The sequence below is a fragment of the Xyrauchen texanus genome, chromosome 39 (genome assembly GCF_025860055.1).
Source record: "Xyrauchen texanus isolate HMW12.3.18 chromosome 39, RBS_HiC_50CHRs, whole genome shotgun sequence".
NCBI lineage: Eukaryota > Metazoa > Chordata > Actinopteri > Cypriniformes > Catostomidae > Xyrauchen > Xyrauchen texanus.
In genome coordinates, this window is record NC_068314.1 from 695,300 (window position 1) to 715,000 (window position 19,701).

At 43.4% G+C, this 19,701-nt stretch overlaps 1 protein-coding gene across 1 annotated transcript in view; it reads left to right on the top strand.

The window, feature by feature from the left end:
* LOC127632445 (interleukin-1 receptor accessory protein-like 1-B) overlaps positions 1–19,701 on the top strand; it is a 443,487-nt gene that overhangs the window by 400,498 nt on the left and 23,288 nt on the right. Inside the window, exons 8-9 of the mRNA XM_052111029.1 lie at positions 5,337–5,482; positions 15,132–15,278. Of these exons, the coding sequence (XP_051966989.1) occupies positions 5,337–5,482; positions 15,132–15,278 (293 nt within the window). The remainder of the gene's footprint in view (positions 1–5,336; positions 5,483–15,131; positions 15,279–19,701) is intronic.

The following is a 19,701-nucleotide window of genomic DNA, read 5'->3' on the forward strand; positions in this document are numbered from 1 at the left end:
AACATGAGCGGATACCATGACTTACCGCAAATTCTTTGTTGTTGTTGGTTGTTCCTGAGCAGTTAGGGTTTGAGATGAATGTGAATCCCACACACAATTGTTTGTTTGTTGTTGGTTGTTCTTGATAAGCAGTGCTTTGAGCTCGATGCAATAATCTGTGAAACACAGAGGAGAAAAACGGGTGCGTGCAGTTGGATCGTGATAAGAGAATAATGTGAGGGGAAACCTGATGCGCACTTATTAATAGCAGATGTTAAGGTTTAAAGGCTGAAAACAGATATATAAGCGATGCTAAAAAAACGAAAACTAGCAGGCTACAAACAGACTCGAGCAAGGCGCCAGCAGCAACAGGTAAAATACACGCAGATGAAACAATAGAAAAGCAGAAAAACCTGAAACACTGTAAAATGACAAAAGATAAAATGATGACCGTATGAGAAAAAGAATAAGCAATGCTAAGCAGGCTAATCAGGCTACAAACAAAAACACTTGTGCAGCATGCTGTCAGCAACAGGAAGTCCAGTGATGACCACACACACACACACACACACACACACCACTCACTCACACACACACACTCTCACACACATACACATACACGCACACACACACACACACACACACAAACACACACACTCACTGACACACACACACACACACACACACACATTTACTCACAAAAACACAAACGCATACTCACTGACACACACACACACACACACACACACACACACACACACACACACACACACACACACACACACACACACACACACACAACACACACACATGTTGGTCTACCTATCATTATGAGGGCTTTCCATAGACATAATGATCTTTATACTATACAAACTATAGATTATATCCCCTAACCCTCACAGAATTTTTACATTTTCAATAAAACATTGTTTAATATGTTTTTTAAGCTATTTCAATTATGGGGACACTAGAAATGTCCTCATAAACCACATTTATAGCATAATACCCTTGAAATTACCAGTTTGTAACCTAAAGAATTGTCCTCGTAAACCACATAAACATGTCCAGACATTAACACACACACACACACACAAACACAAACATCCTTGTTTATCCAATAACTTGTTCGAAACAGTCGTGATACTATTTCTGAAGTTACATTTTTGAATTACTAACAGAGGCTTGGACGCATCATTTGTTTAGAACCAGCAATGGCAGATTTTGATCTGTCACGTAAGAAAGTAGTTCCATGTACAAATGTGTTTTTATGACCATTGTTTTTTTTTTTAATATATGAAAAAAAATATTTATTTATTTGTTTATTGAACTGTTGTATTTAAGCAATATTACACTTGTAATTGTGCTATATAACCCTAAATCAGCACTGCTGTGATTACCTACGGCACTGCGTGCCGAATCACAGCAGTGCTGATGTAGGGCCATATCTCTTGCTTGTGTGATATTGCTTAAATATATATATATATATATATATATATATATATATATATATATATACAGTACTGTGCAAAAGTTTTAGGCACTTGTGAAAAATTTTTGCATAGTGAGGATGGCTGAAAAATACAAAAAAGTAACTTCTTTAAAGCAAATATGAAATTATATTAATTTGAGCTCAATAAAATTAAAATGAGAGGAACTCTGAAAGGGATAGGTTTGAGACAGGAAATTAATATGAGGGGCACATAAATGTCAGAAGTCAGACAATAAGAGCACAGATGTGCATACAGAATCAATCAATCAATCAGTTTTATTTCTATAGCACATTTAAAACAACACATGTTGACCAAAGTGCTTCACATTATAGCATAAACAGATCATATACATACATAACATATAAAATATAAAAAAAAATAAAAAACACATAAAATAAGAACCCACATTAAGAGCAAGTGAAATAGGTGAGACTTCAAATAAGATTTAAAAACATCAACTGATGTACAAGACCTGATATGTAGTGGAAGTCTATTTCACAGCCGTGGTGCCGCCACTGAAAAGGCCTGATCTCCCTTTGACTTAAGACGGGACTTGGGGATCGTTAAAAATAAACTCTGCGTGTGTTGCTGAAGGAGATCCGTAATATCGGGAGGAGCCATGCCATGTAAACCCTTAAAAGTAAATAATAAAATCTTAAATAGAATCCTAAATTTGACTGGAAGCCAATGAAGAGATGCTAAGACTGGGGATATATTGTTGTGTTTTTTTGTCCCGGTCAACAATCTTGCAGCAGCATCCTGGACTAACTGCAGACGTGACAGTGAAGTTTGAGAAATGCTGCAGAGCAATGAATTGCAGTAATCTAGTCTTGAGGAAATAAAAGCATGTATAACATCTTCCATGTCCTTAAATTATAATCAGGGTTATACAGAAGACACTGATATCAGGTACATATTAAACACACTGATGTACACTGACAATCATTCATCCCATAATGTCAGTCATGACATCACCCTAGTGAACAAACATGAAGAGGACAGAATTGTATAGATCTATTTTTGAACAAGAGCAGAAACAATATTAGTTTAATTAAATGAATTCCTCATCTGTTTCTGCAGAATGTGTTTCCATGTCAGCTGCAAAGAAAAGACACCTTCCTTTTCCTTACAAACACTTTTTGTTGTTTTTTTTATGTTTGTTTGTTTCCCACAGCGCAGGTGAAAACTTTGTGTGTGTGTATGTGTGTGTGTGTGTGTGTGTGTGTGTGTGTGTGTAAAGAGAGAGAGAGAGAGAGAGAGAGAGAGAGAGAGAGAGAGAAAGAAAGAGAAGATAATCTGCTAAAAATCAAGATTCAGGGTTGAATTCAACGTAATTTCAGCACAAAACACTTTATCTTAACTAAGCCACACACCATCTAGTTTTACCAGGTGCCACAGTATCAGCAGAAGTGTATAGGAATGGAGTACAAATACTGTTACTGTACTTAAGTACAGTTCACCTTCTGTCACTCACTCGACGTTGTGTCGAATGAAGTGACACAAGGGGTCTTCCTTGTGAGCCTTGCATACTTCTGAATTTGAGAAAAGGCCAATGAGAAATTGACAGACAGAATTTGCATGTCCCGCCCCCGGACATACGGGTATAAAGGGAAGCGGGCGTGGATCTGTTAGTCAGATTTTTTCTTAGGAGCCGAGTGGTTGTGCAACAACAAGCTGACGTTCACCACTGTTCCTCTCACCTCTGTTGGCAAGAAGCTTCCAGCGTCTTTTTGACAAACAACAGCCAGCTCTGCCTCAACCCAGGCCCAGCTCTCAGCCCCAGCGTCGAGAACCTCGCAGGTGGCACAGGCCCCCCCTCTCCAGGACCCCTTCCAGGATCAGGAAAGCTCCTAAGCGCTCCTGAGATGGATGACCCGGGCAGTCAGACGTTCGCTCAGGAGGGCCGGGAGGAGAATACTTGTTTCCCTTATTTTCCTTTGCAGCACAGCCTTCGGGCTGCAGTTCCAACATTCTCAATAAAAGAGCGATTTCCTCACCCCTTGGGTCATCTAACCGGTGCGTGCCATTCTCACGGCGCCCCGGCTCCAAAATCCTACAGTCCCGGCTCCCTGGACACAGTCACCTCATGTCTGGACCTGAGACTGTTCAGCCCCGACAGGCCAGCACTGACGAGTTCCGAAGATGCCTCTCCTGGACCTCTTCCCCTGCCGGGGACGCGGAGCAAGGTATGTGTTTTGAGTCTTTTCTCAGCACCTAAGCCTCGGGATGCTCTTCTGTCTCCTGACACGCTATTTCCTATGGTGGCAAAGCATCACAGACAGGTCAAACGAGACATTGTGTTGAATGTAGTGACACAAAGGGGTCTTTCGTGAGCACCTCTCGTACCTCTGAACTTGACAAAAGGCCAATGAGAAATTGGCAGACAGAATTTTCATGTCCTGCCCCCGGACATACGGGTATAAAGGGAAGCTGGGCCTGGGTGGCCCGGCTGAGCTCCCGGTTACTTGGATGCAGGGGTACGCCCTCGGCGGGCAGAAGAGGCGTGGACTGCGCTGGGGCGGTGCCGCGGCATGATGTGTGACATAGCTTCCATCTACCTCTTTACTGCTGAAAACTGCTGGGAGAAGTCGTCGACGGTGTCGCCGAAGAGGCCAAGCTGGGAGACTGGGGCATTGAGAAAGCTGGCCTTTTGTCAACATTGCGCATCTCTACCTTGTTTAGCCAAAGGTGGCGTTCCTGGACCACGAGGGTGGCCATCGCCCGCCCGAGTGCCCGCACTGTGACCTTCGTGGCTCTGAAAGCGTGGTCGGAGCGCAGTTCCTGCAGCACATTGGGGTCGGGACTACCCAGGTGCAGTTATTTAAGAGCCTTGGCTTGTTGGACCTGCAGGAGAGCCATGGCATGCAGGGTGGAGGTGGCCTGTCCAGTGGCGCTATAGGCTATCGAGGTCAGCGATGACGTCGTCCTACAGGCCTTGGAGGGGAGTTCCGGGTGATCCCACCACGTTGTGGATTTCTCGGGGCACAGGTGCATTGCAACCGCTCTATCCACCTGGGGGACCTCCGTGTACCTGTGGGAAGTGAAAGGTGCCCTCCACAACCTTGTCACCTTGTCATGCACTTCCGGAAAAAAGATACCGGGGGTCTTGGAGCGGCGCCCTGACCTGAGGTACCAATCGTCATGCCGTTTCGGCTATGGGGAGGGTTCACGAAGGGTTCACGTAGGAAAGAGTGACGTGCGGGGGGTTGTGGTGCGGTTGAAGTGGTATTCAACTTGAGAAATGAAAGCCGTTACCGCAACGCTGCCATGGTCATGTGTGTCTATGACCACCAATCTTGGAGAGATATCGACCGCATCCAGGAACTCCTCCGAGGCGGAAGGGCTTCTTTAAAAAGACGTGTCCTGAAAAGGACGTTCAATGTGTATTGCTCTTTTGTGAGTGAAAACAAACTCATTTAAGTAACCACTCTTTTAGACAGAAGCGCAGTCGAAGCACCCAGGGTCGTGGAATGCACAGTGTGCACAGAAGCAAAAAGCCGCTGGTAACGTGCCGTAGAGCCAACAGTAGTGCTCTGCCAAAAGAGGTGAGTGGAACAGTAGTGAACTTCAGCTTGCTGCTGCACAACCGCTTTGCTCTGAAGAAAAAATATGACTGACAGATGCACACCTGCTTATCTTTATACCCATATGTCTGGGGGTGTGACATGCAAATTCTGTCTGCCATTTCTCATTGGCCTTTTCTCAAGTTCAGAGGTACTGTAGGCTCTCAAGAAAGACCCCTTGTGTCATTACATTCGACACAACGTCGAGTGAGTGACAGAAGGGGAACTGTGCAATCAGTGGGTGCAATTCATTAATAGTGTAAATGGTTGTAGAGTGATCATCCTTCTCTTTTCTCCATCTCAGAATGCTTCGAGAACACTTGGGTGAGCAGGAGGTTTCTATCACACTGATGATAGATGCTGTTGAGGAGAGTGACCTGGGAAATTATTCCTGTTATGTGGAAAATGGCCACGGAAGACGACAGGCCAATATACAACTGAGCAAGAGAGGTAACACCTCTTTGTTTTCTGAAAATCACATAATTAATGATATATGAAGCCTCGCTTTCTGTCCAGTGATGTGTGTGCTTTGCTTTGCATTCCAAGAGTATTTAAATCCAGACCTATATTTTATCGTTTTATGGATTTTTGTCCAATTTTGTCCTACAAGTAGTATAAAAACAAAGCATTATTACAGCACCAAATACTTGCTAAATAAGTCTTACAATGCCAGTGTGATACTGCAGATATTGTCAACTTTTGTCTGATTAATTGCATATATTCCTAATTTTGGTTAAAGTTACTTTGGATAAAAGTGTTTGCTAAATTTAAATGTACACTTATCATCACACTTAATGTCACACTTTAATGCGTTAATGAAATGATCAGTGCTTAAAGTCAATCCTTGTTAGGATTTTATTTGAACACATCAGATTTAAACTGCAGGGGACATTATATAGGTGTGTGTTAGGACTGCGCGATTTGGACAAAGTCATATTGCAATTATTTTGAAAAATATTGTGATTGTGATTTAAACTCCGATATCATAAACAAAAAAACTAGTCAGTGACTCCTTTTTACCAGAATTTGGTAATGTTTTAGCCCATGTTCTACTGCAACTATAAATACTTGTGCTACTCTTTGAGGGTTCACACTTAAGATCTTTCAAAAAGAAATAAATACAGACCTTTTTACTTCAGCCACAAATAAATTAATAAATAAAACTGTGAAATTGAGAAAGAGAAAGAACACTGTCTTTTTCAAATTGTACCTGTCCACTGTCTACCTCTTTTGTCCACTTTCTGATACTCTGTCAGCCCACTATTCAGCATTATTATTTTTTTGGAACCCAGTCAACTTAAATATTATACTATTGTGATATTATAATATTTTATTGATTTTTATTATTTATTATACAAAACCTAATATATATTTTTGTAATGAACAGAGCATTGCTACGGATTCCAGTAAAACCAAAGAGTTATTTTTCCATCAAGCTTTTATTTTGGCGACATCTGCATGAAGTCCTGTGTGTAGCTGAATTCACAACAGCTGTGTAATGCACTCCTCATTTTAACATCCCTCTCAGTGCTATGGTGTGTTATTTCTATTTGTATATGAACATGAAGTGGCCAAACATATTTTGAATTATGCAAAAGTTCAATTAAAGTGAATCTGGAGTGCTTAAAACAGGGGCGCTTACACTTCCATGGAATAAGATCTACTTTTTATTTTTTAACTTTTATTAATATACATTTTTTTGTAATTAAAATTTTTTAATGATTCAAAAGTACACAACAGAGAAAAACACAACACATACACATCGATTCAACATTTAACATTTAACCCCACTAATATCCCTCCCCAATCACCAACCCCACCATAACCCCCAACAAACCCCCCTGTGGTCACATATAATAATAATACACACACAAAAAAAGAATAATTAATTATATACTAAACATGCATAATTAATCTAAAGTTCTCTCTCCCCATTCCCTCCCCGAGTGTCCCCTAAAAATGCTAAATGACCCCATTTCCAGCGCTCCGTCCGACTTCCAACTCCTTAAAATAATTCATCAATGTTGCTCAAGGGGGCTTTCACACTTTTGTTTCACTATGATCAAGGACTGAATCCATAAAATGCTTATCCATAGTCTCCTCCCAATGTTATATCATGAGGGATGCCAGCGGCTTGCAACATCCCTTCAAGATCTATAAAAAAATCCCTGATCATCAGAGTTAGGTGCGTAAATATTAGCCAAAATCAACATTTGCCCCTGAATTTATGCTAAAACAAAAATGACTCTTTATAATGTATGTTTAATTTGTTTGAGACATTTGAATTGTAGATGTTTACTTATCAATGTAATGACTCCCCTGCTCTTACTTGAGCCAGCACTAAAGAAAACATGTCCACCCCATATCTTCCCAAATTTTTCAGCTTCCTGCGGAGAAAGATTCTTGAAGAAACACTTCATCATATTTCTTACATTTAAGAAAAATAAATAACCTTCTTTTTTTTATGGGGTGCCCCAACCCATTTACATTCCGCGTAGATAGAGATACTCCACTCATATTAACATTTGACATTGTGTGTCAAAAACAAAATTATAAAGAGCACATTCCAACATTAATGCAACAATCAAACCCCGAACCAACCGAACAAACAGAAAAAAGAAAAATGTGTGCATTAACCCCATGCACAACAGTGCCAACCGGTGTCCATCCCTCTAAACTCAATTGGATTACTCAAGTCCTATGTTTCTATATACATTTTGAGAGACATAATTACATAACAGAAGAAAATCCATAAAACAAACTCCAACCAATAGGCAGAATAAACATAAAGCACATGTAGATTCATTCACAAAACTTTCCCGAAGGTGTGTTCCTCCACAAAACAAGCTCCAGCCGCTAGCAGAACCAGCACAAAACAAATCTGTTCAGCTTCCCAGCAGATGACCTAATACTTCCAATGTCCTGCAAAAAATACTCCACAAAACAAACTCCATCCAATAGGAGGCATAAACACAAGGCACGTGCAGATTCATCCACAACTGTCCTGAAGGAGTGTTATTCCACAAAACAGACAATGGCTTCCTCAGTCCACTGATTTTATTGGGCATGTAAATTTTTTGCGGCCATCCTTAGTATCTATTCTCAATTTGGCTGGGAACATCAGTACAAAAGCGACCTTCCATTGATGTAAGAGTTTCATGAAAATTGTATTCCACAAAACAAACTCCAGCCGCTAGGAACTAGAAACAAAAAAGGCACCCAGCTTCCTCAGACAGTCAAGTGAATGTTCAGTGAGTCAAGCTCGATTGGGGGCAACATGAAAATCACCAAATTACTTACCCCATTGTCTCTATGAAGAACAATGCTTGCTGGGGGCATGTCAATATTTTGCAGCTATCCTCAGTATCTATTCTCAATTTAGTGCAAAAGCGACCTTCCATTGATAAGTTTCTAGAATTCCCTGAATCCATCATGTTTCTCTCTTGTCGATTTCGCAAAGTCTGGGTACAAGAAAATGTTGTAGTTCAAAAGGCCAAAGACTTTACACCTCGCCTCGTGTAACACAAGATTTTTATCGGATGATCTCAGAAATTTGGCCAGGCTTGATCGAGGCCTGTCTTCGATCAAGGTCTTCCAACTTTTCCCAAATACGTTCCAAATCTACTTTGGTTGCTAGCGGGTTAGCAGCTAAATCCCCCTCTGATGACACCAGATAATCTATCCATTTCTCAACATCCCCGATTCTTCTAACCAACTCAGAAAATGTAATCTCCATGGAAGTTATCAATCAACGTATTATCACAAGATCCTCCAAGTCCGCCACCACCTTCATCAGCATTACAGACATGCAGTACAGTTGATGTTGAATTCCTCCCGCCGCACCGTCCAAACCAAGTCCCTGGTCTGGGGCCTGAGTATTGAATCTGACCGGTTTAGAACAGAAAAATAATTAAAAACTAGCAAAGTCCACAGAGCTCACATCTGACACTCGCATAGTGCCGCGTGAGTCTCGAATAAGATCTACTGTTATTATTTCAAGATCTACCATGCACAATATATAAGCAGTGTTGTTATGATACCAAAATTTCAGTAGTTGGCAGTGGAATTTGATTACTCTCAATACCAATTTTGATACTTAAACAAATAATAATAATGCTAATTTTTCAATTATGTTCATTATACTGTTGCAAATTCTCAATTGATTAAGACAAGTAAACAGTTTTTAATAAAATAAGAGAAAAGACACAAAATAAATTATTAGAAACAAACAAAACAATTACATTTAAGAAAACTTATAACAGTTTAAAAGTTTTAACAGCAGTATCAAGTATTCAAATAAATGTTCAGAATGAAATTAAATGTGACATAAAATACTACTGGTCTTCACTGTATGATTATAATACATTAATACTTTTTAAAGCTACTCAAGTTCCCCTTCTGTCGCTCTCTCCATGTTGTGTCAGAGAAGCGACACTAGGGGTCTCTCTTGAGTGCCGATATATACCTCTGTTCTATGAAAAAAGGCCAATCAGAAGTTGGCAGACAGTATTTGCATATCCCGCCCTCGGACATACGGGTATTTAAGCGGGGCGAATACGGGAGTTCATTCAGAAAATTTCTTCGGAGTCGATAGTCGTGCATGCAGTCTGCTGCGAGTTACACACCAAGTTCCTGTTTAAATCCTCTGACGCTCTGTATGCTGTTGGACTTTATGGCGCACAGCAGCGGCTTTCTCCTTCGTGCACGGCTGTGCATTCTTGCCCCTGGGCGCTTCGACAGCACAGACAACTCAAAAGAATTATTCTAAAAGAGTAATTTCACTCTTAAAGAGCAAAACACAGCGGCGTTGAACGTCCTTCTCAGGACGTGTCTTTTTAAAGACGATTTTTCCGCCCCTGTGTAGTTTCTGGATGCGGATGATTCTCCCCAGCTCTGACGGTCAGAAAAACTGCCTTGCATTCCTGGGTTGTGATCACACGCAGGCAGTATTTTTATGAATGGTCTATGTTTTCAGTATGAGAACATAGCCATGACAGCATTGCGGTTGTAGGCTTTTTCTTGTAGTGAGAGAAAGCCACTTCAGCCGCCTCCCGCGCCTCGCCTCCTTCCTACGAGATTGAGGCAGGCGCCGCGGGCGATGAAGACGATCCGGGGACAATGACTGGCTCCGTTTCGCCTGGTGAACCCCCTCGAAACCCCTCGCCTCCCCGGCACGCTTGCTGGTTTCGGAGGCACGCACTGTGTGACAATCCGAGCTCGGGATGAGCATTCTCTCCAATGAGGCGGATCTTGGACCTGTGAGTTTTCAACCGGGCTCTGTCCAAACTCCCATTCAAACTGCTCACCCAGAAACAAATTCTATCTGGCGTCCGGCATCTAGATTGATTCGCAGTGGTAGACCTGAAGGACACGTACTTTCATGTCTCAATCCGCCCTCATCATCGACCCTTCTTAAGGTTCGTGTTCGACGGCCAGGCGTATCAGTACAAAGTCCTCCCCTTTGGCCAGTCTCTGTCCCCTCGCGTCTTCACGAAAGTCGCACAGGTAGCTCTTGCCCCGCTCCGAGAAGCCGGCATACGCATACTCAATTACCTCGACGACTGGCTCATCCTGGCCCCCTCGCGAGAGTTACTATGCGCGCACAGAGACCGGGTGCTTAGGCACCTCAGCCGTTTGTCGCTTCAGGTCAACTGGGAAAAGAGTGAGCACGCCCCGGTTCAGAGCATCTCTTTTCTCAGCATGGAGTTAGACTCAGTCTCAATGTCAGCACGTCTCTCCACGTGCTGAAATGTCGGTGCTGAAATGCCTCGCTTCCCTCAAGCCAGGCACTGTGGTCCCTTTTACGTTTCAACAAAGTCTCCTGGGGCATATGGCATCCTCCGCGGTGGCTGCGTGCTGGGGTAGATGCATATGAGACCACCTCAGCACTGGCCTCAGACTCGAGTCCCGAGACAAGCATGGCGCCGCGGCACGCACTGTGTAAGAATCACCACTGCCTGCCGCCAAACCTTCAAACCCTGGGCAAACCTCTGCTTTCTACGGGCAGGAGTACCCTTGCAGCAGGTGTTCCGATGCATCCTGGTCACAACCGACGCCTCCAAACCGGGTTAGGGCGCCGTGTGCAACAGGCACGCAGCCGCAGGCCGTCGGAGGGCCCCGCTGCCTTGGCACATCAACTGCCTAGAGCTGCTTGCTGTTTTCTTTGCCCTGAGGAAGTTTCTCTCATTAATTCGAGACAAACATGCCCTAGTCAGGTCAGACAGCACCACAGTGGGAGCCTACATAAATCGCCAAGGCGGAGTACGCTCCCACCACATGTCACAGCTCGCCCATCGTCTCCTCCTTTGGAGCCAGCGGCGACTCAAGTCACTGCTTACCACTCACATCCCCGGCAACCTCCATGTGATAGCGGACGCGCTGTCACGACAACGCTTGCCCAGCGGGGAGTGGAGGCTCCAACCCCAGTCGGTCCAGCTGATCTGGGACCGGTTCGGCAAGGCCCATGTAGACCTGTTTGCCTCCCAAGAAACCTCCCACTGCCCAATCTGGTATGCCCGGACAGAGGCTCCCCTCGGGGCATACACTTTGGCACTCAGCTGGCCCGCAGGGCTGCACAAGTACGCATTCCCCCCAGTGAGCCTTCTTGCACAGGTGCTGTGCAAGGTCAGGGAGGACGAAGAGTAAGTCATTCTGGTGGCCCCCTACTGGCCCACCCGGACTTGATTCTCAGACCTCATGCTCCTCGCGACAGCCCCTCCCTGGCGAATTCCCCTGAGGAAGGACCTTCTTTCTCAGGGACGGGGCATGCTCTGGCACCCGCACCCAGACCTCTGGAACCCCCACGTCTGGCCCCTGGACAGTATGCGGAAGATCTAGCCGGTCTACCATCGACCGTTATAGATACTATCAACCAAGCCAGGCATATTTACGTCCTAAAGTGGCACTTGTTCGCAAATTGGCGTTCTTCCTGGGCTGAAGACCCACAGAAGTGCGCAGTTAGGTCAGTGCTCGTGTTTCTATAGGAGAGGCTGGAGAGGAGGCTGTCCCCCTCCACCCTCAAGGTGTCTGTCGCCGCCATCGCGGCTCACCACGACATGATAGACGGGTACTCAGAGACCAGGTAGTGAACCTGCATGTGCTGTCCCGGGAGGAGGCAGACCCAGCCCTTTCGCTGTTGTGTCCGGTACGTGCTTTGCGTATCTATTTAGACTGCACGCAGAGCTCTAGATGCTCTGAGCAGCTCTTTGTCTGCTTTGGGGGACAGCAGAAAGGGAACGCTGTCTCCAAACAGAGGCTCGCCTACTGGGTTGTTGACGCCATCTCACTGTTCCCTTTACAAAAAGCTTCACTATGATGCTGCGCTGCTAAACGCTACGGGGAACAACCCTAATTGTGACCGAGCTGAAATAGTGTGTGTAACACGTCAATGAACATTGACCGGAATTTATAGCCTCGGCTGATGTAATCATTAGATGCACCTGCAGCCAGGCTATAAATGGATATGTCACCAGGTGTCGTCAGATACTTCTTTTTTCTCTGAGCTAATCTCTTCCCTCGACGGCTCGCCTTGGGTGGTTCCGAACAGGAAGGATCTTCTATCTCAGGCACAGGGCAATATTTCATCCCTGCCCCAAATTGTGGAATCTTTCATGTTTGGCCCCTAAGGGTACCAACTGAGGGACACAGGGCTCTCTCCTGAGGTTATCGAGACCTTTTTAAATGCTGAACTTTTTCCACAAGTTTGGGTGAGATCTTAGGGCAGAAGAGGACCTCTTCGCCTCTATGAATAGCGCAATGTCTCCTCTACTTCTCCCTGTAATCACCCAGCCCCCTTGGGTCTGGACGTTAAGACACATACATGACCCAGAATGTGTCTATGCGTTTCTTTCCCCGGTTTCTCTGCTCCCGGGAGTCTTGGCAATGTTCACCAGCAAGGGTCTTGCCTCCTATTAATGGCACTGCGCTGGCCGAACAGGAAATGTTTCTCGGAGTTAATTCCTCTCCTCAACGGCTCGCCTTGGGCGATTCTGAACAGGGAGGACCTTCTCATCCTTGGCCCAAATTTTGAAACCTTTCATGTCTGGCCCCTAAGGGTACCAAATGAGGTTCACAGGGTTTTCTCTTGAGGTTATTGAGACCATTTCAAGTGCTAGGGCTCTCTCCACTTGGAACTGATCTGGGTAGATTTTACAGGGCAGAAGAGGACCTCTTCGCCTCTGTTGATAGCACAATGTCTTCTCTACTTCTCCCCGAGTCGCCCAGCAACCCCCTCGGGAGGGGCTGATCGTAGTAACACATTCACAGCACAAATGCACCTTCACGCGTTTCCTTCTACTAAAGTTCTTATTACAGAACTAGCTAACTGCCAGTTTGCTTCAGTTCTGGATTTTCTGTAGAAAGAACTGTCAGCGGGCACTTGCCTCACCACTGCCAGGTTCTATGTGGCCACTGCGGTTTGCCACGGCTTGGTGGGCGGGGTGCCCTCAAAGAGGCATCCTCATTATTGCCCGGGACTACGAGGCGCGCGGTCAAGCTTCACCAGTAGGTTTTAGGGCACACTCTACCAGAGGGCTCTCCTCCTCTAAAATGTTGGCTAGAGGTCTCCCTCTGCAGCAAGTTTGTGATGTGGCAGGTTGTCCTCTCCGCACACATTCATTCGATTTTTTTTAGTTTGGATGTTCTGCCACTCCGGGCTCTTATGTCCTTGAGTCGACATCTCAGCCCATGCCTAAACAAGTTTGTGATGCGGCAGGTTGTCCTCTCCGCACACATTCATTGGACTTTTCTAGTTTGGATGTTCTGCACTCTGGGCTCTTATGCCCTTGAGTCGACATCTCAGCTCATGCCTGAACAAGTTTTTGATGCGACAGGCTGGTCCTCTCCGCTCACATTCATCAGTTTTTATGACAAGTTTGTGTTGTGATAGGGTTCTCTTCGCACACATTCATCGAACTTTATGGGTTAGATGCTTTGCTACTCCGGACTCTTATGTCCTTGAGTCGACATCTCAGCCCATGCCTAAACAAGTTTGTGCAGGTGCTCCTGTGTTTCTGACAAAAAAATGTCAAGCTCCAATTTATCAGCACCTGATGAAATACAGTTCTTCAAACAAAGTCTGCATAAACAGCTAAAACACAATCAGAATTCAGGGGTTAAAATCAGAATGACTCCTGCAGCTATGCAAATATACCAGATCCATGTGAAAAGTGCAGCAATTCATTCTAGAATTGACAAATATTCATCATCATTAGTGTTATATTCCAAACACACAACAGATGAAAGCAACAGTGTCACAGATGCTCTGACACAATACAAATGTCATTGTTGATAAACAGATGCAGACATCATGAGAGTAAATGACGAGAAGTCTGCAGGTTCTTTCAGGTCTATCGCTGAGTAAGAAAGAGCACATTAACTAATTTCAAAGTCATTCATCTTCATTTGACTGCTGCAGTCAAGTATAGAGAAGAATGCACCTCTCACATTTAATATTGCAGCCATTTCTCAAATGCGCAGGAGCCTGTCTCATCTACAACATAAGACTGCGGTGATGTCGGCCTCATCTGCAGGTCTCAGAATTCAGGTCTGAACTCAAATCAAATGTAGTTAAGAGGTGAACAAGCCAACTTTACCACTGATACACAGGCAAATACACAGCATGTGAAGCTATCTACATTTATATATACTGATGCTCTTGTGGCTGAATGAGAGCCAATCCCTGCAGGCATGTTCAACATCTAGTGGAAAACTAACCCAGAAGAGTGGAAGCTCCTTATAAATGTCAATGGTTTTGAAATTAAATGTTTAACAAGACACAAGAGCATCGGTGGGGTCAGAAATTGATATTGGGTGATGGGTCTAAAACTTTGAGCCAGTGCTTTGATTCATCTCAGAGGTGTTTAATGGTGTTCAGGTCTGTGCAGGCGAGTCAATTTTATCCACATCAGTCTCACTACATTTCTGTATGGATCTCAAAGGGCCTCCGCAAACTGTTGAAACAAAGTTGGAAAATTATAATACAAATTTCACTGTATGCCAAAGCATTAAGATTAGTTTTTAACTGGATTTACTTGAATACCCAAACATGTTAAATGGAAGAATTTTTGGCCCTCTCTCTCTCTCTCTCTCTCTCTCTTAGTTGAGCTGATGTATACGGTGGAATTAGCTGGTGGTTTGGGAGCAATTCTGCTGATGTTGATATTTTTGGTGTTGCTGTATAAATGTTACAGAATCGAGCTCATGCTCTTCTACAGAAATCACTTCGGCAGTGAGGATCTGGATGCAGGTAAGAGATATTAAAATATGCATACATTCTATATATAACCTATATAGTAATAATAATAAAACAACTTAAATCAAGGGTCAGCAACCAGATGTGTCATGCAAAATCAGAATGAACGTGCCCCCTCAGATTTTTGAGCAAAGAGGATTTAAAATGGATTATTTGAACTTCCAAAAACTAATTTGTACCTCCGATAATTAAATTATTATTACATTCACAAATGAATGCTTTTAGTAGAAATCTTTATTCACATATCTAAATTGTATCGGTCCAAATCCAAACAATTTACACAATTTCCTCTATACACTACGTCCAGTGCTGCTTCAAAGATCATGCTCACAGGGAAGGTTAAGCACTGAGGGAAAGGGTGGTGTTATGGTAATAAAAACAAATTAATTGCATCAACTTCTGTGCAGTTAACATTTGCCAACTACAGTGCATTCAGTGCATTTTTTTCACATTTTGTTATGTTGCAGCCTAATGCTAAAATGCTTAAAATATATATATATATATATATATATATATATATATATATATATATATATATATATATATATATATATATATTCATATCAATCTACACTCCATACCCCTTAATAACAAATAAAAAAACTGATTTTTTTATAACTTTGCCAATTTATTAAAAAGAAAAAACTGAAATATCACATTGACATAAGTATTCATATCATTTGCTATGACACTTTAAATTTAGCTCAGGTGCATCCCATTTCTCTGAATCATCTTTGAGATGTTTCTGCACTTTGATTGGAGTCCACCTGTGGCAAATTCTATTGATTGGGCATTATTTGGAAAGGCACACAACTGTCTGTATAAGGTCTCACAGCTGCATATGCAAATCAGAGCAAAAACCAAGCCATGAGCTCAAAGGAACTGCCTGCAGTGCTCAGAGACAAGATTGTGTCGAGGAACAGATCTGGGGAAGAGCTGCCTAGAGCTTGCCGCCCGGCCAAACTGAGAAATCAGGGGAGAAGGGCCTTTGTAACAGAGGTGACCAAGAACCCGATGGTCACTCTGGTTGAGCTCCAGTGATAATGTGTGGAGATGGGAGAAACTTTCAGAAGGACGATCATCACTGCAACACTTCTCCAATCCGGGATTTATGGCAGATTGCCCAGACAGAAGCCTGTCCTCAGTGCAAGACACATGAAAGCCAGCTTGGAATTTACAAAAAAGCACCTAAAAAACTCTCAGACTGTGGCAAACTTGATTCTTTGGTCTGATGAAATGAAGATTGAACTGTTTGGCCTCAATTCCAACCATGTCTGGAGGAAACCAGGCACCCCTCATCACCTGCGCAATACCATCCCAACGGTGAAGCATGGTGGTGGTAGCATCATGCCGTGGGGGTGTTTTTCAGCGGCAGAGACTGGGGACTGGTCAGAGTTGAAGAAAAGCTGTTTGCAGCAAAGATATACAGAGATATCCCTGGTCCAGTGTGCTCATGACCTCTGACTCTGCTGAAGGTTCACCTTCCAACAGGACAATGATCCTAAGCACAGATACAAGGCATCCAATAGTGGCTTCGGGACAACTCTGTGAATGTCCTTGAGTGGCCCAGCCAGAGCCTTGACATGCATCCAACCGAACATCTCTTGAGAGACCTGAAAATGACTGTCCACAGATGGTCCCCATCCAACCTGACAGAGCTTGAGAGGATCTGCAGAGAAGAATGGCAGAAAATCCACACATCCAGGTATGCAAAGCTTGTCACATCACACCTAAGAAGACTTGAATCTCTAATCGCTGCCAAAGGTGCTTCAACTAAGTACTGAGTTAAAGGGATGCTCCAGGATTTAGCATTAAGCTTTGTATCAGTAGAAAACCAGTAGTATTTTAGAATTACCCTGCTTCCCCCCCTCATATCCCCATGATATGAGAGAAAATTTAATTTTAGTCTGGAAAAATCCTCCGATGGCGCTTAAAAATCGTCATTTTAGGTCATCGGAGGATTTTTGGACTAGAGGCTTCAAACTACAGCCAGTATTAGTAGCTAGTTCCGATGTTTTCACCACGCCCATGAGGCGGGATCTTACTCATAGAATGTAAAGATAGTGTCAGCCATCTTTAGCTAAGCTAACAGGCTCTTGCTCTGTAAAACTTTGTATAATAGTCTAATCAGGATGGCGGAAGAAAGTTTTGAAGTAATGACAGATGGGGATTTCGAAGATCTTTTGTGTGAATCGGATGCTCGCGGCTACCTATACGAGCCGCAATACAGCGACAAACAGTTGCGGGAGATGGAGGGACAAGAGGCGGCCGGAGCAGCTGCTGTTCGCGGAGCAGCTGGCGAACTGGCGGTGTCAGTGCTCTCGCTGTGCGTCTATGCAAACAGATAGAGTCCTATTGCTGTCGCGAATTTCAGCGATGCCATTTGCTTCTGCATGAGATCGCTGAATCCGCTGATGAAACTGCACCGCTAGCATATGTAACTGAGCACCCAAGTTTTGTACCACACATGGACGGGGGGTCCTGGAAACTTATTTCAGGATCCCAAAGATAAATTGGAAACGCCAGCCAAAGCCTGCAGGGACAAATGGACAGCTTAGTGTAAAGTGAGTATTTGTTTTGTATTTCTTTTTGTTACTAAGACGTAATGTACAGAGTTTGGACACCGGCATAATCACAATGTTGTTCCGCAGTAGTCAGCGGAGCTATTGTTATATTTTCATGTATGCTACATACTGTATGTGCAAATAGCCTAGTTCGCATTACTAACGTTGTGTTTACTATTTCGTGGTTTGGGAGTGGCCTCGTAAGTGCGGCAAAGCAAGTGCATTCTGGGAGTTGTTGTCTTTCAGCCACATGAGTAAAAAATACATTTTTTGCCTTTTCTCAGTCTAGAATGCTTCAAATTCAAAAATAATTTCACATTTCTACTACATAAATGACCACTATTAAATACACATTCATCTTCCCACAGCTGGAGTATCCCTTTAAGGGTGTGAATACTTATGTCAACGTGAAACTTCAGATTTTTTTTTTTTTTATACATTTGCAAAGTTAGCAAAAATCTGGTTTCTACTTTGTCATTTTGGGGTATGTGATGTATGTGGGAAAAGTGCATTTTAGCATAAGTCTGCAACATAAAATGGGGAAAAAATGAAAGGGTCTGAATACTTTATGAATGCACTTTATAATCTCTGTGGAAAAGTCTATTTTATAATCTCACATAGATTGTTTGTTTTCTTTGATTGGTCGCTGTTCATTTACTTTGGTGCTGAAATGTATTTGACATAATTTACACACATGCAACATCTTTACCCACTTTTTTATACTTGTTTAAAGAAAGCGGTTTATTATCTTATTTCAGGGTGAATCCTCTCCTTTAACCGCAAAAGGCGGTTCACTTTACAAAAAGCTAAAGTTCTGATGCTGCGCTGAAAGCACTTTGGGAACAACTTCATGTGTGTGACCAGCTGTGAATATGTGTGCAACACGTCAATGAACATTGACCGGAATTTATAGCCTCTGCTGGTGACATCATTGGATGCTGGGGCTGGACTATAAATAGATGTGTAACCAGCGCGTCGTCAAATCTTTTGTCTTCAGAGATCACTCTGTGTGTGTGTGCTTTCACGAGCCTGTCAGAACTTTCTTTACTTTGCTAGGAATTAGAATTGGTTAGGCAGTGCGCAGAATATCTTTTCTCTTCTTTCTCTTCTAAAAAAAAAGAAAAATATATAATAAAAAAAAGGAGAAAAGAGAGAATGACTGAAAGTCAGATGGTTTTTCTTATGGCGATTACCTCTCTAAAGAGAATTGGGGATCTACAGGCTCTGTCTGTCTTGCCGGCCTGTTTAGAATTTACCCCAGGAATGGCTAAAGCAATTTTGCACCCTAACCCTGACTACCTGCCTAAGGTACCTTTCTCGACCTTACATCCAGTCATTCTCGAGGCCTTCTGATCCCCGCGTTTACAACGCCGGAGCAGGAAAGACTTTACAGATTTTGTCCAGTCCATGCCCTTCAGACTTATATCCACTGAACTAGCCAGTGGCGTAAGTCAGGGCAACTATTCGTTTGCCATGGGGGCCGCAACAGGGGGCGGCCGCCACCAAGCAGACTATGTCGCATTGGGTGAGCGAAGCTATTGCCCTGGCCTATGAAGCGCGTGGTCAAGCTGGTTCCTAAACTCTTAACGCACCAACACACCTACAACACACAATTGGCAAAACATTTAATTTCATGCTCAAAATCACACATTGTAAACTAAACTCCAACACTCATTTTCAAAATACAATAATACACTAGCAACAATACACTATGTCTACCAAAACACTGCACACATGTCTCAAAATCAAATAATTTTTCAAAACACTAACATATGTTCTCGTCCAACAGGAAGATTTAGTCAATCATAGCACAATGTCATAAAAACACTAACATCAGATGGAATTACAGAAAC